The following is a 12,655-nucleotide window of genomic DNA, read 5'->3' as shown; positions in this document are numbered from 1 at the left end:
CCCAGACATTCATGCCTCGTATCTGGTTCTTACTTGCGATATTTGCACAGCAAAGTACTCGCATGCATGGATGGAATTTAACAAGGGGGAAAAAAAAAATAACGGTGCACTTACAGATCTGCCTGAGTGTGACCTGCGACGCCCGACCTGTGTAGACGAGGTCAAACAAACTCAAGACAACGGAGACACACACTTGGCTGTATTCGCTATATCAGTAAAAGTGAAACGTAGCTTACTGGAATAAATGTGAAGGACTCAAAACCACAAGTAAAAACTCCATAGCAAAAAAAGAAAAAAAACTGCCGCACAGCCATGACCTGACTCAACCGTCTCTCTTTTCACTCAGTGTAACATCCACAAGTCTCTCAGCTAACATAAAGAGACCTTCTTAATAACAAAAGCCCTTGAATCTGTGTACACTCAGGCGCAATAATAATAAAGAGATACCCTGGAGGGACAAAACCACTTCGGCAGCTGACAGCCGCATTATGCATTTCAGATGTAAGACACTTAAGTGTTTTTGGCCCATGCAGGGATCAGCACTTACACTCTGTCTCTCACACATCTGATGAAGATAGGCCCTTCCTCCCACAATCACTATCTGGGCATTGCGTGGGTTGCTCAGGTATGCTGCCAGCTGCCTCTGTCTTGACCGGTACCAGCACACATAGAAGAATATCTTTATGATGATGAAGATGATCACAACTCTGTAAAAAAAAGGACAACGGACATTAGGAGGTGAAATGAGCAGATTAAACAACTCATCGAGAAAGACAGCGTAATTTTGAAACTTCAGTTATACTCACATGTACCAGTACAGCTCCATTTCTCAGATGTCAGTCAGTGAGAAGAGAGTCTCATAGCTGAGGAAGAACTTCTTGATTCCTGGCCAAAAACACAACTTCACTTAAAAATATGTCCTTAATGGGAACTTGCTTCTGTTTTTAAGGACAGAAAAATGTCTCAAACATTTTGAAACACTCACATATTCGAAAACTAATACTTTAAAACTACCACACTTTTAATGAAAGTGCCATTTTATAACTGTCACTTCCTAAAACTATCAAACAATCTGAGGCGCTCTCACATTTTATAACTGTCACACATTGTAAAACTCCCACACACTGTAATCTCTCACGTATTTAGTGTCATTTACAGCTTTGTTTCCGTTCAGAGGTGAATACTGCGTCAATCCGAATCAATACATAGATTAAAAAAAATACCAATGAAATATAGTGCCCCTTTCAATTTGATGTAAACCTGAGATGCAGGCTCCACAAAAGGCTGGGTATGTCACATTGGAAAAGGGCTTCATCTTCACGTATGAAGGTTTTTCAAGTACTTTTTTTCCCCAAAGGATTGTAATAAAACATGACACAAATTGGTAATACAACGCCTTATCCTATCCTCGATCGACCTACTATTTTTACGACACTTTTTTAGTAGACAGACCCAGAAATATGAAAAACAGAATAAAAATGGAGGCAGATCAAAAATGAATACAGTACAGGAAACATGTGTATAATAGTTTTGCACTGGGCAAACTAATAATCTAATCAGACAGAGTCGCAAAAGCTCAGAACTTATGAACATCAGAGCTGGTGAAGACACGTTCTCTAACTTAAAACAGATGGTGAGTAAAGCACGACTGCCCTTCGTTAAATTAGCCACTAACTTCACACAAACAAAGAACAAAAATGTGAACTTACTCAACAGCGACCGATGTGTCTTAAATCTCGGTGTATTCTTATACAAAGACACTAAAGCTGCTTCTTCTTCTGGATTAACTGTCCAGGTGATCCATTTCTCTGCTGTTTTTAGGCTCCAGGTGTCTGCTGAGGCTAGCTCAGCTAAGCTAACGTGGAGAAGGCCACAACAAGAACTATTTACCCACGCCCCCACCCAAACAACGGCGATAGCGGGTAAGCTTTACCAACATACCTTATTGGTATCGCATATAAGATCAAAACAGTCACTGAACAGGCTACTCTCAGATTATACGTTGAGGAAATAAGTAAAGTAGCCCTGGAGAGTTTTGGCTAACTGAGCTAGCTCATCTCTGTTGAATGCATGCACAGTGGGCGGTGTTCGGCTGTGCTGCTTTCAGGGAAACTCGTAAAAATGGTACACCAGGTGAAACTTGGTGGATCATGTTTGCTGTCTCACACGGATTCTCTTGATTCAAAACTAGATCCGTGGCATGTCAAAGCTGAAATCTATTTTTAAAATAATAATAATAAAAAAATAACTTCACTCCTGCGATCTCTCGCAACGCCAACCAATACAATAAAATAAAATAAGTTCGTTTTTCGGGCTTATTTATTCAAATTACAATGTCCGAGGGGGACATGAAGCAAACACACGATAATTATAACATACTATTTCAAAAATGTACACATGAAGGACTACACAGGGAAACTGATATTTTAAGAAAATATTCATCCCAAATATTTCAGTTTAATGTTGTGAATTGCTTCAAATCTGGCCTCTTAGTTATAGACATCAATCATATTCTATTAAAAAAAATAAAATAAAATAACACACTGAAAACGGTTTCCCATAGAAGCGAGACTTACATTCATGCAAACCCAGAATAAAATGCATAACATATTATCCCTCTCGCAGTGACCTGCTTCCATCTAGTGGACTTTGCAACATAGTGCAAGACATTGATTCAAGAGTCGAAATAGACTTATGTGTGAAAATAGTTTTGAAATCCAAAAAAATGTTGCCAATTCATTCAACAAAACAGAACAAGCAATCAGCTACAGAAAAAGAAGAAAATAAAGAACCCCCCCCCCCCCAGTTTCTTATTCTAATAAAATCTCAGCCATAACAGTTGATGTTCAGCAATGACTGTTTTTACAATAAACTGGGAGAGAAATGACATATTCCTGTTTTGTTCAACACAACAAATGAAATTTCCATAAAGAGGAGTCACAGGACAGAAATGTCTGTCGATATTTTTGATCGGTTGTCTTCCACAACAATGGTCCGTCGAGGATAGGTGTCCATCTCCACAACTATGTAACGAAATTCATATTTGCCAGTTTCAGGGTTCTGTAAAATCAAACCATGAATGATTAGCTGTCATCTCAATTTAGCAGACAATAAAATATCTATTGTGTAATATCTGTGGCAAATTAAATTGCAGACAGATTTCAGAAACACTCCAGACTCTTATCAACACTAGAACACTTTTACATGGACAAAGCTGTTTCAAATTAATTTTTAAATGTTAACTTATTGAAAAATGTATATTTTGAATGGGACACATACTCACCTCCTTTGACTCTGAATGCACAATTCCTTTGAGGCCTGGTTCAGAGCCTTCGATGTAAAACTTAAGTCTCATGTGCTTCAGTCCATCCTTCAGGTATTCCAAATGACTGAGGAATAAATACACAAATGAGATTAATGAATAATAGTCAGGAGAAACAACATGATTTTAAAATAATTATTCAGTTTTTGGTCATTGCCATTGCAGTGGCCCCTAGTTTCAATAAGAATAGTGATCCATTCTCTGAATGTTTCCAAGCATAAAATATATACAGAAGGCCCTGGTAGCAGAATGGAATCGATGTGCACATTTCTACCTTTGTTTTGACTTGTTTATACATTTAAATGAGTTGACTGAGTTCAGTACACAGCATTATTATGAACATTATATGATATAAGTCACAATAATAGTCAGGCATCTGTTTTGTTAACATCTTTTGGCTTGTTGGAGAAAATGCCAATGTGAGTGTAAACTGACCCAAACTGGAGGTCCACTTACTGTCTATTGTATTTGTAATTTGTACCAAGGAATCACACATTGAGTCAAAGAAGATGATCTGAAGGAACCGATACAAGCCTCGGAATCCTGGTATTGCCTGGTGATCTCTGCAAAGAGCTGACCTGACTTGCTGCCTCCGTCCTCGACGTGTCGTCTCGCCATAACACTTCAGTGGCTCTCCAAATGCACCAATCACCTGCATTTCAAATCAAACAAAACGAAAAACTACTCAATACTGCAGGCAGATACAATTCATTACACAACATGTAGCAGGTCCAAGAAAGAAACATTTCATGTAATTCTCACCTCCGGATGTGACTTGACTTTATCAAATGCTTTCCCATAGACTTTATTTGGACTTGTGGAAGAAAACAGCTCCTGGAACACCACGTATAGAAGCGCCCCTAAGAAACACAGCATATGTGTTCATATTTACAACTGGACTTGAGGAAATGATAAATTGGCATGATAGTTATGGCAGCTCATTTCTTGAAATCTTCCAGCTGGGCTCACCTGTCACTCCAAACCCAACCAGCACAACGATTAAATAGGTGAAGTCTCTGCCAGCTTCCTTCACTGCAAGACAGAGATGGCTGTTATTGGACAATCTGTCAACTGTTACAGTCAAGCCTGACAACAAAATAAAAATACAGTTTTGGAGGGGAATGATTTTTTTTGTTTTGTTTTTTTTTTTTTGAGACAGTTCAAGTCTTAAATTGCTCCTCTTCTGGCATTTCATGGCTTATTAATTATTTGTGGAAGTGATTAAGGAATGTTTGAAGCGGATGTTTCAAACATTCAGGTCGAGGATACATGCTTATGGATGCATGTGCACAGTAGCCTCCTTCTCTCTTATGTTACTTTTATTAATCCTTAATCCTTATTAATTAATCCTTTACTATTATGCATTTATTAATGATAGGCTTTTGGGCGATTTGCGACATCTGATGGGCAAATAATGGATCCGCCATTTGCACAAAGATCTGTTAATCACACTCATTTTACCAGTACAAATTGGCATGAAGTTGTGCAATCTCCTCTAAGCCTTGCAAAGATCCATTACTTGAACAGCACACATACTTGTGCTCATTGTTTTATTTTTTTTTCATAGAGATACGCAGATAGACAGATAGATGGACATCTAGAGCCATTTTTATTAGATTTCTATTTCAACTCATTTTTGCCAATGAGGTCATCACGTACGGAGGTGTTTGTTTTGCTCACCTTTTTGCGCCGTTGAAAGCTTGGGGGTCCCAGCCTGATACCTGGACACGGACTTGTCTCCCTCTTCGGGGCTGATCTTCTGATTTCTGGCTGTGCAGTCCAGAGAAAAGCCCCGCAGCCTCAGAGCAGGTGAAGGAAGAGTCTCCCTGAAGACCAGCCGTGTTGTCACCGCCCTGTTCGGGCTCTGCGTGAGTTTACAAGTGTGCACGGAGAGGAGTGAGGCTGTGTGCAGTTTTCGGTGCAGGACTCTCAAAAGCTGCGTGTAAGCCATGACTGAAGCCGTCAAAAACTCAGTATCGGAACTGTGAAAAATCGAGCGGTATAAACATGTAAAAATAATTCAATGACCTACATAAATGCACAACACACGACACTACCCGAGTTTACTACTGGGCAGCGCTCCCGAGGCGCATGGTTATGACGTCACGCGCAGTTAAAGCGCACCCGTGATTTTATTATAAGAGTGTAGATTTTTATACATGTGTAACAAAACATGACAATAGGATTGTATAGTCGTCTTTCAGTTTTTTCTGTTTATGAGGGCTTAAAATTTTACATTTGTCTTTGCTTCAGAATCGTTGTTAAGGTTTGGAAATGAGAGTTGACATTAGGCTCTTGCTTGTAGATGTAGGAAAGTAACAATTCTACTTCGTAAGTGCTTAGCCCGCCTACGGGCTTCGCTAGTGGCACACCTCCAATCTCTGTCCAATCCACTGAGACTATACAAAGCTTGACGCACCAATCCCCCGCACGCGATGGCGCAGCGCCACGCCCCACACCGAGGGTACATAACCTCGGATGGCGCTAAGCAAACCCTTCTTCTTTCTCAGCATCTCCATGAGACTTAGAAGCCTCTATTCTCCGGATCAAGATTCAACTAGGATGGATTCTCCGGCCCGGGACCAGTCGCCATCGGGCGTCGGGCCGTTCTTCTGCCGCTCTTGCGGCATTCCGCTCATCGTGCAGGACTGTCACGAGCTCTGCTTCCTCTGCCTTGGCTGGCAGCATCACCGCCAGCGGACCTCCTGCCCGGCCTGCCTCGCGCTGCCGCTCGAAGAGAGCCAGCGGCGAGCAGCCTTTATGGGCGCAACCTCCCCTGCTCCTGCCGGTGAGGACGACGCCGAGGAGACCGCTGCCCCCGCCGCCGCCGCCTGCGACTGGGCCGAGATCCGCGGCAGCGTCAGCAGCAGCAGCAGCAGCGTGTCTGTGTCACGGAGTTCGACTCGGTTCGACTCCGCCTCCACCGCATCCCGTCTCCCCCGTGAGCCTGTGGAGCACCTCGCGGGGCTCTTCACTTCAGCCGCCGAGCGCACCGGCCTCGCGCTGCCGCCGCAGCCTCCGGAGCCGGTGCAGCGTGATTTTGCACTCGGGCTGGCAACCCGGTCACGGGCTCGGTCCCGGACTGCGGTCCTATGTCCCGCCGTGCCGTCGTTTCAAGCTCACGTACAGCGGGACTGGGGTACGCCACTTGCCGCCAAGGGTACGGTGAAGGGCTACCGAGAGTATTCTTGTGTGGAGGGCTGGCCGCCGGTCTCCGGAGTGCCTGCCATTGAGGACTCCGTTCGGCTGTGCCTCCGCCCCCGATCCTCCGCCTGGCCCGGCGGAAAGCCCGTGCTGCCGTCGGAAAGGGACAGGCGCATGGCGAGCTTCCTGGATCGTGGCTACGCTAGCGGCAACCTGACGTTCGCCCTAGCCAATAACATGACCTTCCTCCTGGGCTCTGTGGACAAGATCTGCCACGAGAAGTCCCAGCTTTCCCCCGAAGACATCGTGGAAGTCCAAAATACGGCCGAAGTCCTGATGCGCATGTGCAGAGCCATCGCCGTCAGTGGAGGCCGCGTCATGGCCAACGCACAGCTCGCCATGAGGCACCTGTGGCTTGGTCTGTCTTCTTTATCTGAGCGGGACCAGCGGGGCGTCCTGGGACTCCCCCTGTCCACCTCTTCTCTTTTTGGGCCCGATATACAGGTGATCATCGAGCGCCTGGAGGCAGCAGCACGAGGCTCGCAGCAGCTCGCCCCGCACCTCCAGCCCCGCCGTGAGCCGCCGCCGCAGCGCCGCCGCTCCGCGGACCAGCGGCGTCCCGCTCCTTGGAGCACCTCGGCACCTGGACAGACCGGACCGTCTTTCCGCCGATCCTCCCGGGGCGCCGATCAGCCCAGACGGTCCCGCGCTCCCGAGACACGGAGCGCCCCGTCCGCTCGACCCGCACCTGCCAGCAAACATGCAAATAAAGGCCGTCAGGCCCGTTACATCTTCCAAAGAGCAGCAGTCCCTCCTCTCCCCCGTGTTAGCACGATCGAAAAGTGCAAAACCCGGCTGGGCCCTTCTCCCTCCCTCCTCCCGCTCCGCGATAAGGCGGCTGAGGATGGTGAGCGGAATGCGCACGGAACCGCCTCTTCACCGGCGCTTTCTTCGCGCTCTGGCCGCAATGCGGCTGCGGACGTGGGGCATAGCAGCGCGCTGGAGCCGCTAGCTTTCCCACTGTGTGCGTCACGCAAGCGGTGCGCTGCTGATGTCTTTTCAGCGCCCCGCAAACGCTCTAGGCTGCACTCTCCACCGGCTTCGGCTCGAGTGAGCATTTCGAAGCGTCAGAGCGACGGCTCCGGCCCGGCCCGGATCCCCGCCGTGGGGTGTCCCGGCCCCGGCCGCACCCATAGCGCTCTCAGCAGCGTATGTCCGCGGACCTCCGCTCGTGTTAGCATGACGAGGCGTCAGAGCGGCGGTGCCGTGACGCCCCGGGCTGCCGACGTGCAGCGCCCCAGCCCCGGCGCCACTCATGCCGCTCCCAGCGGAGTTTCTCCGCCGAGCGGCGGACTCACGCCGGCCCGGGTGTCCGCCGTAAAGCGCCCCGATCCCGGCCTTATTGGTGTTGCTCCCGGCAGCGCTCCCTCGGCTTTCCCGTGTGTTGTCACAGCGGAGCCTCGGAGCAGCGGAGCTCTGCCGTCCCGGGCTCCCGCTATTGAGCGTCCCGGCTCCGGCTTCAGCATCACGGCCAGCGATCCGGAAGGCTCCGACATCAGCACCGAGGACAGCGACCCGGAAAACTCCGGGTCGCGCTGCCTCTGCTCGGGTTGTCCCCAACAAAGCGCCGGTCCGCGGCCGCCTGGAGGCCGCCCGCTCTCATTCAGGGGACGCCTGCTCCACAGCCCTTTCGCCGGGGGCCCCCGTCTCCCGAGGCCGGGAGGACGGGTGGGCCGTCCCCGCTGGCCGTGGTACAGCCACTCACGCTCCGGTTTCACACGTGGCGTGTTATGTTGGCACCGCTTTCTCCCTGGCTGTCCAGGACACTGAGAAACGGTTATGCCCTGCAGTTCGCCTGTCGTCCGCCTCTCTTCAACGGCATCCTTCGTACGCGGCTCGCATGCCCTGCGGGGACGGCCGCTCTCGAAGCAGAAGTAGCCTCACTCCTCCGCCGGGGTGCGGTCACGGAGCTGAGCGCGACAGAGGCGCACTCGGGTTTTTATTCCCCCTACTTCTTGGTCCCCAAGAAAAGCGGGGGTGTAAGACCCATTCTGGACCTGAGGGTCCTCAACACTCACATAGCCACCAGGAGGTTCCGCATGCTGACGGTCAAACACCTCCTGGAGAGCATTCGACCTGGGGACTGGATGACTTCGATTGACCTGACGGACGCCTACTTCCACATCCCCATTCTCAGAAGGCACAGAGCCTTCCTCCGCTTTGCCGTGGGGACCAGGTATTTTCAATACAACCGGCTCCCCTTCGGCTACTCTCTCGCCCCTCGCACCTTTACCAAGTGTGTCGAAGCAGCGTTGGAGCCCCTCCGTCGTCGTGGTCTGAGGATCCTCACTTACATCGACGACTGGCTCATACTGGCGTCCTCTCATCAGGAGGCTGTGCTGCACACGACCCAGGTCCTGCACCACATCGAGCTCCTGGGGTTCATGGTGAACCGACACAAGAGCGCGCTCACCCCAGCTCAGAGCATGGCTTATCTGGGGTTGGAGCTGGACTCGCTCTCTATGACTGCCCGCCTCTCCGAGGAGAGACGGACCTCCCTTCTCTCGACCCTGAGGTCTGCAGTGACCACACCCCTGGTCGGGGTTCGTCTGATCAGGACCGTCCTGGGTTTAATGGCCGCGGCCCACCCAGTGGTCCGGCTGGGCCTTCTACACATGCGCAGGCTGCAACGGTGGTTTGCACGCCTCCGCTGCGTGGGGAAGTGGGACGGATGCAAACGGTTCCCGATCCCGCCCCAAGCACGCCAGGATCTCCTTTATTGGATGGATCCTGCTCTCCTAATGCAAGGAGTTCCCCTGGGCTGCGTGTCGCATCACGTCGAAGTGTTCACCGATGCGTCTCTCGCGGGATGGGGAGGCACCCTAGACCACCACGCGGTGGGCGGTGCTTGGGATTTGACTCCCACTCACATCAATGTGCTGGAAATGACGGCGGTGCAGAGGGTCCTGCTCCATTTCCAAGCCAGGCTGAAGGACAGCCATGTGCTCATCAGGACGGACAACACTACGGTGGTCGCGTACCTGAACAGGCAGGGGGGGACCCGGTCTCCCCCTCTTCATCGCATAGCGGCGGAGATCCTCCGGTGGGCGGACCGGCACTTCGCGTCTCTCAGAGCGCGTCACGTGCCCGGAGTCCTCAACGTCGGTGCAGACAGAATGTCCCGGGGAGGCCCACTCCACGACGAGTGGGGCCTGTCCCCGTGGGTCGCAGCCCGACTCTGGCGCAGGTTCGGATGCCCAGTGGCAGACCTTTTCGCCAGTGCAGAGAACGCACAGTGCCCACTCTGGTTCTCGCTCAGGTCGTCAGACGTCCCCCCTCTAGGGGTAGACGCCTTCGCACACAGGAGCTGGCCGTCGGGCATCCTGTACACGTTCCCTCCAGTCCACCTCTTGACCCCGCTGCTGCGCAGGGTGAGGTTGCACAATCTTCACGTGATCGTGGTGGCTCCGGACACCCCGAGTGCGCGGTGGTTCCCGGACCTGGTTCAGTTGGCAGTCGGGGACCCGTGGCCGATTCCCGACGGGCCCGACGCACTGCAGCAGGCAGGAGGCGCCCTTCGGTCCCGCCCCTTCCTGGGCGGGAGGCTCCTGGCTTGGAGGCTGAGCGGGTGAGGCTGGTGGAACTAGACCTCCCCCCAGCGGTGGTGTCCACCATCCAGAGTGCCACATCCAGAGTGCCAGGGCCCCCTCTACTGTCAAGGCCTACAGGTCTCGGTGGAAGCTCTTCACGTCGTGGTGCTCGGAGAGGGGCTTGGACCCGGTCTCCTGCACCATTGGTGGAGTTTTTGGAGTTCCTCCAGGCCCTGCTGGACAGCGGTCGCGCTGCATCCACCCTGGCGGTGTTTGCATCGGCCATCACAGCGGGCCACGGCGGTTTCGGCCGCTTTTCTGCACGCAGCCACCCGCTTGTGAAGCGGTTTCTGCACGGGGCGTGTCGGTTGCGACCGCCCCCCAGGCATGTGGTCTCTCCATGGGACCTCCATGTGGTGTTGGAGGGCCTTAAGGGACCTCCTTTCGAGCCTTTGGAGCAGGCGGAGGACCGCTTTCTCTCCTTTAAGGCCGCCATCTTGTTGGCGCTAGCATCCCCCAAGAGAGTTGGGGATCTCTGCGCATTGTCAGTTCACCCATCCTGCATGGTGTTCAGCCAGGATGGGGGACTCGTGCACCTCTGGCCTAACCCGGCCTTTCATCCCAAGGTGATCACTTCGGACTTCCGGTCGCGAGTGATCCGGATCAGGACGCTTGACTCCATGCCTGGTTCGTCTGGGGACGACCCACGCCTGCGGTCACTGTGCCCGGTCAGGGCTCTGCGTCTTTATGTCCAGCGCACAGCTGGCTTTCGCACCACGGACCAGCTGTTTGTGAGGTTTGGAGTCCGGGGGCGTGGTTCCCCGCTGACCTCTCAGCGTCTCGCCCACTGGGTGGGGGGCGCTATTGCAGCTGCCTACGAGGCACAGAATCTCTCGCCACCAGCAGTGATTCGTGCTCATTCCACACGACGTGTGGCTGCCTCTGCGGCCCTGTGCAGAAGGGTCACGGTGAGTGACATCTGCCAGGCTGCCTCCTGGGCCTCTGCGTCCACCTTCGTGCGTTCGTATCTGTTGGATATGTGCACTGACTCTGTGGCCATGTCGGTTTTCGGCGAGAACAGGAGTTCGGTCGTCTAACCGTTTCGGTCCTTCTGGCCTGGCTGCCGCGTCCCGGGTGGGCTCGCGGACCAGGGGTTCCCCGCCTGCCGCTCGGCTCTGCCGCGGTCTGCGGATGTTGTTTACGGTGTTGCAGGGGCAGGAGTTCTGCCGCTTGCCGTTTTTGGGTTCACTGCCGCTCCCCGTGCGTGGAACGCGGGCCAGGGGTCCCCCCCTTCACCGCCTGCCGCTGTGGTGTCCCGGCCGGCGTGTGAGTGTGTCGCTGTGGCGATGCTTTGTACGTCGTGGGCCGCACTACGTCGCTAGGTGCCCGCCTCGTCCTTCGGGAGTTCTACGGCCGTTCTGGACGTACGGTTTGTTTACTTCCGTCTTACGCACCAATCCCGTCAGCAGGCCAGCTGGGAGTACATTCATCGACCTACGGCCTTCGCCTTGGTGAGTACCACTAGCGAAGCCCGTAGGCGGGCTAAGCACTTACGAAGTAGAATTAGTAGTTACTGGATGTAACTCCAGTTCTACGAGTAAGTGCGTGCCCGCCTACCTGCTGGCCCAGCTGTCTGCTTCCCTTGTTTTTGCTACGTCAGAAGAAGGGTTTGCTTAGCGCCATCCGAGGTTATGTACCCTCGGTGTGGGGCGTGGCGCTGCGCCATCGCGTGCGGGGGATTGGTGCGTCAAGCTTTGTATAGTCTCAGTGGATTGGACAGAGATTGGAGGTGTGCCACTAGCGAAGCCCGTAGGCGGGCACGCACTTACTCGTAGAACTGGAGTTACATCCAGTAACTACTAATTATTTGTGCAAAACAATATTAAAGTACTTACGTAGATTTGTCAGGTATTTATGCTTTACTGGAGTATCTAACAAAACTGTTTACAACTATTTCCTGCAATTGAACAAAAATATCTCAACATTCAGCTCCTTACATGATTAAAACTATTCTTCATTGATATTGATCAATCTATCCATAAGTGTATTAACAACATTTTTATGTTGTGTATGTACCTCAAAAAGGATAATATATCAGTGAAGATACCATTATTCCTTAGGCACATTCCAGAAGCTGGATGTATTTGCTTTAACTTTATTAAACATATGAAGTCACCTGAAATAATAGGAATGAAACCACTAAAATAAACCATTAAATAGGAATGAAACCACTTTTCCACCTTTGCATATTTGTGAAAGTACTTCCACACACCATATGTTTTGTGCATCCTGTTATTGACTGTTCTTTATTAGGAAAATGATTTAGTTTACTATAATCCATTAAGATGGAGTATAAGTACTAACAATTTTCCAAATCTTTTCATCTGCTTGGTGCATCAAAGTTAGAAATTAATCCTTACTGTTGTACTTTAGAACATTTTAGACGACTTTACTTTAATCAAGAATAATTTGTCCAAGATAGGTTTGAAGTTGTTTGGAAGGTTCTGTTTTCCTGAATCAACAGATATAATTTCTTTTCCAAATTGAGAATATACCTTTTGATCCCGTTCAGGGTAGTGTTAAAGGTGCTGTAGGCAGG

At 51.0% G+C, this 12,655-nt stretch overlaps 1 protein-coding gene across 1 annotated transcript; it reads right to left on the bottom strand.

Annotated features, from left to right (window-relative positions):
- Positions 1 to 2,584: 2,584 nt before the first annotated feature.
- On the bottom strand, positions 2,585 to 5,402 carry timm21 (translocase of inner mitochondrial membrane 21). The gene is made up of 6 exons (XM_030099010.1): positions 5,003 to 5,402; positions 4,292 to 4,354; positions 4,085 to 4,182; positions 3,901 to 3,974; positions 3,284 to 3,389; positions 2,585 to 3,060 (listed from the first exon to the last, which is right to left on the bottom strand). The coding sequence occupies exons 1-6, from the start codon at positions 5,271 to 5,273 to the stop codon at positions 2,938 to 2,940; spliced, it is 735 nt and encodes a 244-aa protein (XP_029954870.1). The 5' UTR covers positions 5,274 to 5,402; the 3' UTR covers positions 2,585 to 2,937.
- Positions 5,403 to 12,655: the final 7,253 nt, after the last annotated feature.

Source organism: Salarias fasciatus, chromosome 9, assembly GCF_902148845.1.
Source record: "Salarias fasciatus chromosome 9, fSalaFa1.1, whole genome shotgun sequence".
In the NCBI taxonomy this organism is placed as follows: Eukaryota; Metazoa; Chordata; class Actinopteri; order Blenniiformes; family Blenniidae; genus Salarias; species Salarias fasciatus.
Note: the sequence above shows the minus strand (reverse complement) of the source record. Positions and strands in the feature narration are given on the sequence as shown.

Coding starts and splice junctions, on each gene's coding strand:
- timm21 (XM_030099010.1), bottom strand. CDS start 5,273: ATGGCTTACACGCAGCTTTTGAGAGTCCTGCACCGAAAACTGCACACA. Junction 3,975..4,084: donor AAGTCAAGTCACATCCGGAG/GTGAGAATTACA, acceptor TTTGAAATGCAG/GTGATTGGTGCATTTGGAGA. Junction 3,390..3,900: donor GGACGGAGGCAGCAAGTCAG/GTCAGCTCTTTG, acceptor TTTATTCCTCAG/TCATTTGGAATACCTGAAGG.